Source organism: Salvelinus alpinus, chromosome 12 (assembly GCF_045679555.1).
Source record: "Salvelinus alpinus chromosome 12, SLU_Salpinus.1, whole genome shotgun sequence".
Taxonomy (NCBI): domain Eukaryota; kingdom Metazoa; phylum Chordata; class Actinopteri; order Salmoniformes; family Salmonidae; genus Salvelinus; species Salvelinus alpinus.
The window spans coordinates 30,772,118-30,785,804 of NC_092097.1; the positions used below are offsets into that span (position 1 = coordinate 30,772,118).

At 43.0% G+C, this 13,687-nt stretch overlaps 2 protein-coding genes across 12 annotated transcripts in view; both read left to right on the forward strand.

The window, feature by feature from the left end:
• The first annotated feature begins 1,413 nt into the window (after positions 1–1,413).
• Positions 1,414–10,384, forward strand: LOC139535857 (cyclic AMP-dependent transcription factor ATF-7-like). 6 transcript variants are annotated; one of them, XM_071335701.1, is made up of 13 exons: positions 1,414–1,471; positions 2,389–2,450; positions 3,134–3,230; positions 3,637–3,770; positions 3,870–4,028; positions 4,476–4,636; positions 4,719–4,812; positions 4,969–5,088; positions 5,337–5,507; positions 6,142–6,201; positions 6,398–6,586; positions 6,839–6,944; positions 7,175–10,384. In XM_071335701.1, exons 2-13 carry the CDS (start codon positions 2,403–2,405, stop codon positions 7,405–7,407), a joined length of 1,572 nt encoding a protein of 523 aa, XP_071191802.1. In that variant the 5' UTR covers positions 1,414–1,471; positions 2,389–2,402; the 3' UTR covers positions 7,408–10,384. The 6 variants fall into 6 exon arrangements, with proteins under 6 accessions (XP_071191802.1, XP_071191805.1, XP_071191804.1 ...); XM_071335704.1 differs by having other exon boundaries at positions 3,870–4,016; XM_071335703.1 differs by having other exon boundaries at positions 3,637–3,764.
• A 1,341-nt stretch (positions 10,385–11,725) lies between these two features.
• The window catches only part of LOC139535858 (disco-interacting protein 2 homolog B-A-like), a 70,142-nt gene continuing 68,180 nt past the window's right edge, over positions 11,726–13,687 (forward strand). For 3 of the 6 annotated variants that reach the window (XM_071335707.1, XM_071335709.1, XM_071335708.1), the window contains exon 1: positions 11,727–11,975. In XM_071335707.1, the coding sequence (XP_071191808.1) occupies positions 11,891–11,975 (85 nt within the window). In that variant the 5' untranslated portion in view covers positions 11,727–11,890. Of the gene's footprint in view, positions 11,976–13,687 lie in introns of all 6 variants that reach the window. The other 3 variants (XM_071335710.1, XM_071335711.1, XR_011667208.1) reach the window with 2 other exon arrangements.

Consider the following 13,687-nt stretch of genomic DNA (forward strand, 5'->3'; position numbering starts at 1 on the left):
AATGTTGTGAAGAAGGCTTCAGGGTGCCCAAGAAAGTCCAGCAAGCGCCAGGACCGTCTCCTGAAGTTGATTCAGCTGCAGGATCGGGGCACCACCAGTACAGAGCTTGCTCAGGAATGGCAGTAGGCAGGTGTGAGTGCATCTGCACGCACAGTGAGGCGAAGACTTTTGGAGGATGGCCTGGTGTCAGGAAGTGCAGCAAAGAAGCCACTTCTCTCCAGGAAAAACATCAGGGACAGACTGATATTCTGCAAAAGGTACAGGGATTGGACTACTGAGGACTGGGGTAAAGTCATTTTCTCTGAATCCCCTTTCCAATTGTTTGGGACATCCAGGAAAAAAAGCTTGTCCGGAGAAGACAAGGTGAGCGCTACCATCAGTCCTGTGTCATGCCAACAGTAAAGCATCTTGAGACCATTCATGTGTGGGGTTGCTTCTCAGCCAAGGGAGTGGGCTCACTCACAATTTTGCCTAAGAACACAGCCATGAATAAAGAATGGTACCAACACATCCTCCGAGAGCAACTTCTCCCAACCATCCAGGAACAGTTTGGTGACGAACAATGCCTTTTCCAGCATGATGGAGCACCTTGCCATAAGGCAAAAGTGATAACTAAGAGGCTCGGGGAACAAAACATCGATATTTTGGGTCCATGGCCAGGAAACTCCCCAGACCTTAATCCCATTGAGAACTTGTGGTCAATCCTCAAGAGGCAGGTGGACAAACAAAACCCCACAAATTCTGACAAACTCCAAGCATTGATTATGCAAGAATGGGCTGCCATCAGTCAGAATGTGGCCCAGAAGTTAATTGACAGCATGCCAGGGTGGATTGCAGAGGTCTTGAAAAAGAAGGGTCAACACTGCAAATATTGACTCTTTGCATCAACTTCATGTAATTGTCAATAAAAGCCTTTGACACATATGAAATGCTTGTAATTATACTTCAGTATTCCGTAGTAAGATCTGACAAAAATATATGACACTGAAGCAGCAAACTTTGTTGAAAATAATGTGTCATTCTCAACTTTTGGCCATGACTGTATATGGCCATGTTATTGTTACCCATTGTGTATTTATTCCTTGTTATTTTTCTATTTGTCTTTTTCTCTGAATTTTTGGGAAAGGCTCGTAAGTAAGCATTTTACTGTTGGTCTGCACCCATTGTTTACGAAGCATGTGACATTTTATTTATCTGAAAATATTCTGGCATCATATATACCATGATGTGTACCTTACACTTACATCAAACATACAATATGTTATATTTAGATGAAAGTGTCATGAAAAAACAATTGCAGGTCTCTCAGTTTTTGGGGGGGGGGATTAGAGGACACATTCAAGCCTCATGTTTGTAATATTCGATTTTTTCAGCCATCCTGTTACGTAAGAAATATAATATTTTCACTTCTCGCGCTATTTCACCGCAGCGGATATCCAGCAGCGGAGCGGTAGCTAGCCAGGGACGTTGGGTGAGTTTGTAAACATTAGACTTGCTCGTGTTCAGATATCAAGATGTTACCGAAAATACTTTGTCGTGGAACAATTGACCGTCTGTCACATTTACCTTCCCCATTCTGAAATACTTATTTGACGCGCCTCAAATTGTGTCAGTGCCCTAGCCAGCTAGCTAGCCTGTGTGACTGGGTGTTGTGTACAGTAAGTAACGTTATTCTCTATGGCAAGGCGTTAGCAAGTTAGCTGAAAAAAATCTAATAACTAGCTTAGCAATAACAGCGACCGCAAGAAGCCCTTTAAATTAGTTCGGCCGTGAATGCCAATGGTGGCTGATGGTCTGCTGTACCAAACCATCTGGTGATAATGCTAATGGCCTGTCAGATATTGAATAGCGAGGTCCGTTCTTCATCCTGTCTGACATTATCTTGCTAACTAGCTAGCTAACGTTAACTTAAAGTGATGTTGTAATCATTGGCCCATGGCTAGTTAGCTAACAAGGAAGGGGCAAGATGGCTAGCTAGCGAGTTCGTTACCTTGCTAGCAGCTTCTGTTAGCTAGTTTCTGTGCTGAGACTGCGCTGTTTGTTGACAGTTAGCCGAAAGGAGGCAATTTACCTAGGACAGCTAACCAGTAGGCGTATTTTACTATTAGATAGGTAGTTAACGTCATGTATTTAACTTTTTGCACCAAGAAAATTAACGTGTCACCATTATTAGCTACCTTTGTTTGATACTAGAACAATAAATGGCTTTGTGTTATGTAATGTAAACAAAGTACTTTAATTGGAAGTAATGAACATTATTTATGTGAATATATCTGTTAACCCTAATTTATTGTCCAATACAGCCCGTTTTTTTCATTACCTAGGTGTAAGAAGCAGACAGAATAACACATTTCCATTCTCTTCCTTTCCCATACCTCTTTATTGCAGGCTCTTTGTGTGAGATGGGGGACGATCGACCTTTTGTGTGCACCGCCCCAGGCTGTGGCCAGGTAAGGTCTCTTTCCCTCGTTTTCTCTTCATCCCTCATTCTCTTTTCCCCCCACTCTTTCACCTCTTTACATATCTTGGATTTCAGGAGCCATCTGATGTCTATCACCTGTGTCTTGTGTTATCTAGTCACTCTAGTCATTTAGCGGCCGCTGCCAACATACTGACTCAACTCCAGCCACTTTAAAAATGGGAATTGATGGAAATTATGTAAAAATGTACCACTAGCCACTTTAAACAATGCCACTTAATATAATGTTTACATACCCTACATTACCCATCTCATATGTATATACTGTACTCTATATCATCTACTGCATCTTGCCATCTTTATGTAATACATGTACCACTAGCCACTTTAAACTATGCCACTTTATGTTTACATACCCTACAGTACTCATCTCATATGTATATACCGTACTCTATACCATCTACTGCATCTTGCCATGCCGTTCTGTACCACCACTCATTCATATATCTTTATGTACATATTCTTTATCCCTTTACACTTGTGTGTGTGTATAAGGTAGTAGTTGTGGAATTGTTAGGTTAGATTACTTGTTGGTTATTACTGCATTGTCGGAACTAGAAGCACAAGCATTTCGCTACACTCGCATTAACATCTGCTAACCATGTGTATGTGACTAATAAAATTTGATTTGATTTGATTTATCTTTGTACACAGAGATTTACTAATGAAGACCATCTATCAGTCCACAAACACAAGCATGAGATGACCCTGAAATTTGGTCCTGCCAGAACTGACTCCGTCATCATTGCAGGTGCTTGCCTTTAGCATTCCCAGCATTTCTCAAGTATACTGTATAAAGCAATTATATGATAGAACATATTTTTGACTAGCTATTAAACAAACACCACCCTGTGTGGACTAGCACCAAGACCCCTAGAGGGCGTAGTTCTTCCTGATGTCGTACTACATCTTGGTGTCGACGCAGTCAGCCCAGCCGGCTATACACTCGCGTCCCCCATAAAACATCCTCCATTCAGGCTGCAAAGGCATCGGTTTCCTCTGTAACTCGCTTTAATGGTTCTACCACCATGCTAGACTGGCTAATGCTACTTCCTGATGTTGCAGACAGGAGTAAACAAGACTGCTGCCACCTGATTGGCTGAACGCGGTGTGCAACATCAGTAAGTTGCCAATTTCTACCCTCTCTCTCTCACCAGACCAGACCCCCACACCCACCCGCTTCCTGAAGAACTGTGAGGAGGTGGGTCTGTTCAACGAGCTGGCCAGCTCCTTCGAGCAGGAGTTCCGGAAGGCCCATGAGGATGACCAAAGGAACAAAAACCCGGTGAGGGTGAGGATTGTGGAGGGGCTATGATGGGTTCGGTTTTTAAACACTGGTAGTTTGACCGACTGATAAATGTTGTGTGTCTGGTTGTTGGTCCCCACACAGCTCACGGCCCCCCAGCTTCCAGCCCCACCCCTACAGACCCCCTCTGGGGTGAAAGAGGAGGATGAGGGGCCTCTGGAGGTTGACTCCTCCCCCCCAGGCAGTCCTGACTCCACCTCCAGCATGTCGGACAGCAGCAAAGAGCCAATGGTGAGAGGAAAGGTACAACCTGGGGGCCAGGTGAACGGGGTGTATGGTTGAACAGATTAATCGTTGTATGTGCTTTCCTCTTGTCAAATTTGCATGGTAATTTGGGTGAGAGAGCGAAGGGAACAGTGGTGGCCAAAGAGAGCCTGCAAATTAATCACTTAGCTGTGAGGCAAGTAAAGATGTCAGCAAAAAGTTGAAACTTAGTGGGCCTCTTAGTGGGTTCACCTCAGCGGCCTATAGTGTCCAACTCCCACCTGAGTTTCTCTCAGGCTGTGTTAACAATTCTGATCTTTTTTTCCACTAAGTGGTCTTTTGACCAATCAGTTCAGCTCTGAAAAAGATCTGATTTGAAAGATCTGATGTGATTGGTCAAAAGACCAATTAGTGGAAGAAAGATCAGAATTGGGCTGTCTGTGCAAACGCAGCTTCTGTCTGACTGGATGTGATTTGTGTTGACAGGAGACTCCTCCTCCACGGCCGGTGGTGAGCGCTGCCCCCACGCCAACTATCGTACGCCCAGGGTCCCTTCCCATTCACCTTGTTTACGACCCCCTGCACCCGACTCTGCCCTCGCCAACCTCTGTCATCACACAAACCCCGCCCTCCAACAGACAACTGGGGTGAGTCTACTCTGCCAAGATCTCTCTTTGTTTGTGTTCTCTCTGTCTATTTAATTTATACTAATCTATCTCCTGTTCTCAGCTCTCCGACAGGTTCCTTCCCGCTGGTAATGCATCTCCCCAACGGACAGACGGTCCCTCTCCTCCCCAGCCCAAATATGACCTCAGTCATATCTGTGAGTGAATCACATTTATTTATAATGCCCTTTTTACATCAGCATCGTGAGTGAAAGTAGTAATGTCTAATGAACATGAACATCTTGATAATGCCAGGTCATTGGTAGGTGTTATTTTGTCTTCTCTTATTTTGTCCCTTCCTGTGTAATTTGTAGCTGGCGAGGCCGTTTAATATGGTGCCCAACATCCCTGGGATTCCAGGCCCTCCGATTGGTGGGACCAGTAGTGGCTCCTCCTCCCCATCTGGGTATAGTCTACACTCAGAGGCCAAGATGGTGAGAGACGCATGCACCGGCAGGGACACACACACACACACAGTTAAGAAACAAATATCAGTGGGCCTACCCATACCCGTGGTAGTGGAAGTTAAAGGGAGGCAATGTTAACGGTAACTGTTTATTACCAAAGTTACTGGAACTTGTGGTCATTTTGGTAAATTACCAGTAGATTTACAACCCTAGGAAGGCAGGTTGTTGATGTCTGTATGACATTTGTTTGTCCCCATCCCTCCCACTCTCTGTAGAGGCTGAAGGCAGCGCTGACCCAACAACAGCAGCAGCATGGCCCGGGGGCTCAAAACGGGGCTGGAGAGGGTCCAGGGGGGGCAGGTTCCAGCCCCACTGTCCCCCAGAGACATGAGCAGAGCCAGCAGCCCTCGCAGCACTCTGACACCCCCTCTCCCGCACAGCCACAGGTAACACACACAATACCTAAGGGTAAGGTGGAATCTGCTAAATGCTTCTGTTCTCCCTGGTTGTTACACTCTGTTAGGGCTGCAGCCCAGTCACTAGAGGGGAGTTTATACTAGAACTGATGTGAGGAGTCACCTCTGAAAAGCCTAAAGTGGGCTAGTGGCAATGACAGACTGAACCCCCAGAAATGATCAAAATACTAGAAAGGACACTGAACAAACCAAAAGCTGTTACAAAACATGTTTTGTAGATTAAATATGCTGGCAACTAAAGATATTGATAAGAGATATGGACAACAATAAAGGTTCCAAAAACACCCAAATACTTCCTTTTTAGAACTGCAATGCTCTCAGTATAGTGATGCAGGTCTTTAGATGTTGTACCCATGAAATTGTCATTCCAAACTTTATCCGTAACGTTATATTCTATTTGTTTGGGCTCAAGCGATACTTCTGTGTAGCTCACACATGGAAAGGTATCACTCGAGTCCAACAAAATGGAATATAAAATTGCGGATCTAGTTCTTAGATCTCATGTCGCTTGCATGTAATTTGCCAAACTTTTGTGCACAAACATTAAGTTAAAATATGCACAGGCACACTCTCATGCCTATATGATTTACATATACTCACACAGCAAACCAGCAGTGGCTCCTCCTCTCCATTTGGGTATAGTCTACATTCAGAGGACATGATGGTGAGAGGCGTATACATGGAAACACTTTAAAATACACATGCAAATGCACTTTTACACACACACACACACACACACACACACACACACACACACACACAAGCTCACACTCTTGTGCACTCTGGCATTCTTTCTCATTCTCTCATACATACACACCCAGTCCAGAGTGTATAACACCTTCCCCTCCCGTCTTCCCCAGGTGTCCCCAGCCCAGCCCACGGGTGGTAGGAGGCGGCGGGGTGCAGAGGTTGACCCAGACGAGAGGAGGCAGCGCTTCCTGGAGAGGAACAGGGCGGCGGCTTCTCGCTGCCGACAGAAACGCAAGGTGTGGGTCGGCTCTCTGGAGAGGAAGGCAGAGGACCTGGCTACCATGAATGTTTCTTTGACCGTGAGTCTATCGCCCTACAACCGTAACTGGACCTAGACTGTCTATTACAGTCAGTTACAATAGACCGTAACTGGGCTATTACAACAGCAGAGAAAGGCAAACTTAAAACAATGAACCCGTCTGGGATTGGATTATACTGGTAGGATCCCTAATATCATTCTCCTGCCCATGTGGTTTTATTGTATGCTTGTCAGTGGTTGAGAACAACTTTGTGTGTACATTGTCTTGTGTGATGTGTTCTGTTTCTATCAGAATGAAGTGGGTCTGCTGAGGAACGAGGTGACCCAACTGAAACAGCTGCTGCTGGCCCACAAAGACTGCCCTGTCACTGCCATGCAGAAGAAGTCTGCCTACATAGGTAATAAAGACAAACCATGCATGAATCAACTATCAATCACACAAGTCTTTCATTCACTCCATCTGGTTGATTGTTAATTTAGGCTCTCATATCTGTCCCCTTTCCATCAACCTGTACATCTATCTACCTACTGATCCATCAATCCAGGATCAACCTCCAACTCATCCATCTAATCTATTGCTTGCCTCTCACCTCTCTTTAAGGGTGAATGTTTCTCTCTCTGTCTGTAGCTGCAGGAGTAGAGGAGAACTCCAGGGACCCCCCCTCTGAGCCTATGGGCTCCCCAGCCCCGGTTATCCAGCATGGGCCTTCGCCCCTTGCCCCCAGCCCTGGGGCCATCACCGTCAACGGGCTGAGCGTCCGCGCGGCTGAGGCAGTAGCCATGTCGGTCCTGGCCGGCATGGGGGCGGCCCAGCAGGGAGGGGTCCTCATGGCCACACAGCCGCAGCCCGCCCCCAGATGATGAGCAGGCGCAGGGAGCCAGTAAGAACTCTACATTGGGCTTTACGAGGCTGGACTGGCACAATGATGTGTGCAAGAGATTGAAAGAGAGAAAGGGACCTGATTTGAAATCTGAAATTCCACCTGTTGATAGTACTTCTCACTCCCCTCCCCATCTATCTCCATCCTATGCTCTATGACCTTGGACACACTGATAGCCTCACAGCCAATGATAATCACTGAACAGTAGTCCTGCCTCTTGGGCCCATTTTCTGATTGATCCTAGCTTGGATGCACTGTCACTGTACAGTTGAAGTCGGAAGTTTACATACACTTAGGTAGGAGTCATTAACTTGTTTCTCAACCACTCCCAAAATGTCTTGTTAACAAACTATAGTTTTGGGAAGTCAGTTAGGACATCTACTTTGTGCATGACCCAAGTAATTTTCCCCCAAAAAATTTACAGACAGATTATTTCACTTATAATTCACTGTATCACATTTCCAGTGGGTCAGAAGTTCACATACACTAAGTTGACTGTGCCTTTAAACAGCTTGGAAAATTTCAGAAAATTATGTCATGGCTTTAGAAGCTTCTGACAGGCAAATTGACATAATTTGAGTCAATTGGAGGTGTACCCGTGGATGTATTTCAAGGCCTACCTTCAAACTCAGTGCCTCTTTGCTTGACATCTTGGGAAAATCAAAAGAAATTAGCCAAGACCTCAGAAAATAAATTGTGGACCTCCACAAGTCTGGTTCATCCTTTGGAGTAATTTCCAAACGGCTGAAGGTACCACGTTCATCTGTACAAACAATAGTATGCAAGTATAAACACCATGGGACCACCTTAGCCGTCATACCGCTCAGGAAGGAGACACGTTCTGTCTCCTAGAAATTAACGTACTTTGGTGTGAAAAGGGCAAATCAATCCCAGAACCACAGCAAAGGACCTCGTGAAGATGCTGGAGGAAACCGGTACAAAAGTATCTATATCCACAGTAAAACGACATAACCTGAAAGGCCGCTCAGCAAGTAAGAGGCCACTGCTCCAAAACCACCATAAAAAAGCCAGACTACGGTTTGCAACTGCACATGGGGACAAAGATCGTACTTTTTGGAGAAATGTCCTCTGGTCTGATGAAACAAAAATATAACTGTTTGGCCATAATGACCATTGTTATGTTTGGAGGTGGAGGTGCAAGCTGAAGAACACCATCCCAACTGTGAAGCATGGGGGTGGCAGCAGCATGTTTTGGGGGTGTTTTGCTGCAGGAGGGACTGGTGCACTTCACAAAATAGAAGTTGTGGCAAAATGGCTTAAGGACAACAGTCAAGGTATTGGAGTGGCCATCACAAAGCCCTGACCTCAAATCCTATAGAAAATTTGTGGGCAGAACTGAGAAAGTATGCCAGCAAGGAGGCCTACAAACCTGACTCAGTTACACCAGATTTGTCAGGAGGAATGGGCCAAAATTCACCCAACTTACTGTGGGAAGCTTGTGGAAGGCTACCCAAAACATTTGACCCAAGTTAAACAATTTAAAGGCAATGCTACCAAATACTAATTGAGTGTGTGTAAACTTCTGACCCACTGGGAACGTGATGAAAGAAATAAAAGCTGAAGGAAATAATTATCTCTGCTATTATTCTGACATTTCACATTCTTAAAATAAAGTGGGGATCTTAACTGACCTAAAACAGGGAATTTTTGATAGAATTAAATGTCAGGAATTGTGAAACTGAGTTTAAATGTATTTGGCTAAGGTGTATGTAAACTTCCGACTTCAACTGTATATAGAAGTGTATGTACTCACACACCTGTGACATACACACACTCGATCAAAGAATGTAGTTTTTGTTGTCTATTTCCAATTCTTCTTTCCCCTGTCTACAGTGTAAATCGTTCCTTACATATTTATCTTCTTTATGCAGCTGTTAATCCTTGGGAAATTATTTTTTCATCTTTAGGGCTGAATATGCGTGAAATATTGTGTGCATATTTTTTTCCTCTTGTCATGGAGTGAGCCAAAGTAAGGATACAGTCGGTGTCTGGCCTTTTTTTTTGACCTCGTAGGAATTCTGCTTTCTGGCAATGTGTATGAAACCCCTTATTGACTGCATGGATATTAGAGGACACTGATGAAGACCACTGTCTGTGTGCTGGTGTCTGTTAATATTATCGCTGGTTTTGACATACTGCTTTTCAAATGACTGATGCAAACAATGATAATGTCCTAATGTAACACTTGAAATGGTTAGGTTTTAGATTATACTTTATGTAATAATCAGCAAACTCTTCATTAGATAAATAATTTACCCAGGCTAAAGTTAGTTGAAGGAAAAAGTAGTACAATATATTTTTATATTCAATATTAATGTTCCTGCGTTTACCCGAAGCGTGTTTAGTGAAGTCAGTGGTAGAATGGGTTGTTCTAATTCAATGAAAATGGTTGAAATTCTAGGTGATCAAAGGAAATATAAATCTACGACGTTCTTGAATGCAAATCTGGATTAGGGAACATCTATATTGAGTTATAGATCATGTCTAAGGCTTGGATGCTTTACCCCATTTGAAAAACTGTATTGGAATATCACTTTTCTAAGACTCTTAATTTGAATATGGCATGAAATGTCAGTGAGGAATGTCCTTTTATGTATTTACCACTGTCATTTAGCTTTGAGGAATGCCATATTGTTTATTTCCTCATCTTTTTGTCAATTTTTTTTTTTTTACATATCAATATTTTAAATGTTCTATTAAAGTCATTTTATTGCTGTAGCTTCTCCACCCTGTCATGTTACCAGTCCCCTCATGTTCTGTCAAGAGGAGGGAAATGTCTGTCTTCAACAGTGTAACCTCTACAAACTATTGTGGAAATTGATTGTCTCTAAGAATGTGTCGAGGGAGTTTTCCCAAAAAATTATTCCACCTTAAGGCGGGTGAAATGAACTTGTGTATAGTCTCAACTAATAAACTATCTCCAGCAAAATAAATAATGTAATGGTTTCAGGTTAATAATTTTCATGCTGAGTATCTGTCTGCGTGCCTATCCCCTTGGTGCATAGCTCCATGACAGAGTAGGAGCAGAAGGTGTCTCTGATGCGGTACTGGCTCAGGGTGCTCAGCCACAGGTGCCAAAAACTGGTTGCCCGAGTACTTAAGTACACACACGGAAAACGAAATGTGTGTGTGTACCAGTGGAGGCTGCCGAAGGGAGAACGACTCATAATTTCTGGAACAGAGTGAATGGAATGGCATCAAACACATGGAAATCATGTGATTGTTGATACCTTTCCATTTATACCGCTCTAGCCATTACCACGTGCCCGTCCTGGCACTTACTACCATACCCTGTTCAAAGGCACTTAAACCTTTTGTCTTGCCCATTCACCCTCAATGGCACACATTGTCTCAAGGCTTAAAAATCCTTATTTAGCCTGACTCCTCTTCATCTACACTGATTGAAGTGGATTTAACAAGTGACATAAATAAGGGATCATAGCTTTCTACTGGTTAGTCTATGTCATGGAAAGAGCAGGTGTTCTTAACGTTTTGTATATGTTTGAAATTCAGAGAAAGAGACCCTGTGTGTGACTGTAAAGACCGTGAGGGGTGAATCCTAACTTCCACTAAGTATATTTTTCACTGAGTCTCTCATTGACATTGATGAATGACTAACTGAAAATTCAATTTCTGTGGAAGTTAGGATTAGCTGCTAAAATGGTGTACTTCACCATGATTTGTGTGAGCTTGGGATGTTCATCTTGTCATGAAATTGAAATAGCTGACTGACGGATATCATGGACCATAGCTTCATAATCAGTAGCCATATCTAAAGGTAACTGCCAAAATAAAGGAATCACCAACATAAATTGTCTTAATAGGGAACTGGCCCACCACGAGCCAGAATGGCTATGTAAACCATGACATGGCTATCTCAGTCACCAGATTTCAACCCAATTGAACACTTCCCTCACCATCAACAAAACATAAAATTACGTAATTTCTTATGGAGGTGGCATCATCATCCTTGGTAGCCAAAATCATGACCTACCTAGCATTTTTATACAGGACTCTAAGCATAATGGTATGTTAATTATTAATTAGCGGAGGAACCATACCTGTGTGGAAGCACCTGCTTTCAAAATATGTTGTATCCCCCATTTCCCCCATACCCAACTGTTTCCATTATTTTGGCAGTTACCTGTGTGTTCAGTCAGTGGTGTACAAAATGCTCTTCTACATTCAGTTGCCACACAGTAACGCCAGGGGGAGCAGACCGTCTACTGATCTCATGCTCCAGTCACAACAATTAACATCATACATGGTCATGTGACAGATTCCTTTGGCGAGTTGTTCATCGCTCACAGTTATGGCGGTGTCAGGGAGTCGCAAGGATGGAGTACAATCCACATCTTGATATCTGCTTTTCTCGTTGACTCAGGAACGTGTTACCACTTTTCCTTGATTGTTACATACTACTCCGTATTATTCGTGCAACGATGGCGGGCCGAGGCGTGGATATGTCAGCACTACCAAAAGAGGTCAGGGACCAATTGGCAGAGTTGGATTTGGAGCTGTCTGAAGGTAAGGGCTTGGGACAGGGAAAAGAGAACGAGTTGAAGAGTTGTTGTGCCTGGTAAATGCTCCTATGAGTGTGTCCCAGATAAAAACATCAACAAACACCCGTCCGGTGTCAGTGGCGAGAACTGCAGGCACGACTCGCTCGCGCTGCTCTGTTGTCCGGGAGGATGAAAACACTGACTTCCTTTTTTAGAATTTTCATTTAATTAGCTGGTTAGTGCCCTAAAAAAAATAAGTGTTGGTCTTTATTATTTTTTCCTGCAATGTCAGTGTTGTTGAGTAATGACAATATATAGAGATATTACTTATTGGATGAGGCTTTTGATATGGCTACAGTATTAATTGTATGCTAGTATATCCCGTGACTGGATGTATTACTTACCACCAGAAGTATACCTCTCAACGTTAAAACAATCTTCCAATTTGCTTTGCAGTCAGTGCATTTTTCTCTAGTCGCTAGGCTATAAACTGCCTTCATGTTAATTGCAATATCAAGGAGACCATACAGGTTTTCTTCCTGTCATAGAAATTAGGTCAAAGCTCTCTCCCTCTTCACATGTTTGTTTCTGAAATCATAGTGGTGCTGCAGTGCTGCTACACGTTCCATAGAACTACAACAAGGTAGACTGCTAAACTCTCTTGTTTATGTGGGAATGCAGCTTTCACCTTGTTTTGACAAATGGCAATGCTGAAAAGGAAATAATGTGGTATTATGCAAGTCTCCTACTTAGTTGGTGAATCACAGTATTGCTGGTTCTGTGCGGTGCGGTTCTAACGTGCCCGGGGTTAGATTAGTAATGTTATTTTCGGTTTTGGAGGGGATGTAGAGTACCAGTCAAAAGTTTGGACACTACTAATTCCAGGGTTTTTCTTTATGTGTACCATTTTCTATATTGTAGAATAATAGTGAATACATCAAAACTATGAAATAACACACATGGAATCATGTAGTAACCAAAAAAGTGTTAAACAAAAAAATAAATATTAAATGTTTGAGATTCTTCAAAAGTAGCCACCCTTTGCCTTGATGATAGCTTTGCACACTCTTTGCGTTCTCTCAACCAGCTTCATGAGGTAGTCATCTGGAATGCATTTCAATTAACAGTGTGCCTTGTTAAAAATTAATTTCTGGAATTTCTTTCCTCTGCGTTTGAGCCAATCAGTTGTGCTGTGACAAGGTAGGGGTGGTATACAGAAGATAGCCCTTTTTGGTAAAATACTAAGTCAATGTTATGGCAAGAACAGCTCAAATAAGCAAAGAGAAACGACAGTCCATTATTACTTTAAGACGTGAAGGTCAGTCATCCCTGAAAAGTGCAGTCACAAAAGCCATCAGGTGCTATGATGAAACTGGCTCTCATGAGGACCGCCAAAGGAAGACCCAGAGTTACCAGCCTCAGAATTTGCAGCCCGAATACAGTTGAAGTCGGAAGTTTACATACACCATAGCCAAATACATTTAAACTCAGTTTTTCACTATTCCTGACATTTAATCCTAGTAAAAATTCACTGTCTTAGGTCAGGTAGGATCACCACTTTATTTTAAGAATGTGAAATGTCAGAATAATAGTAGAGAGAATGATTTATTTCAGCTTTTATTTCTTTCATCACATTCCCAGTGGGTCAGAAGTTTACATACACTCAATTAGTATTTGGTAGTATTGCCTTTTAAATTGTTTAACTTCGGTCAAACGTTTTGGGTAACCTTCCATAAG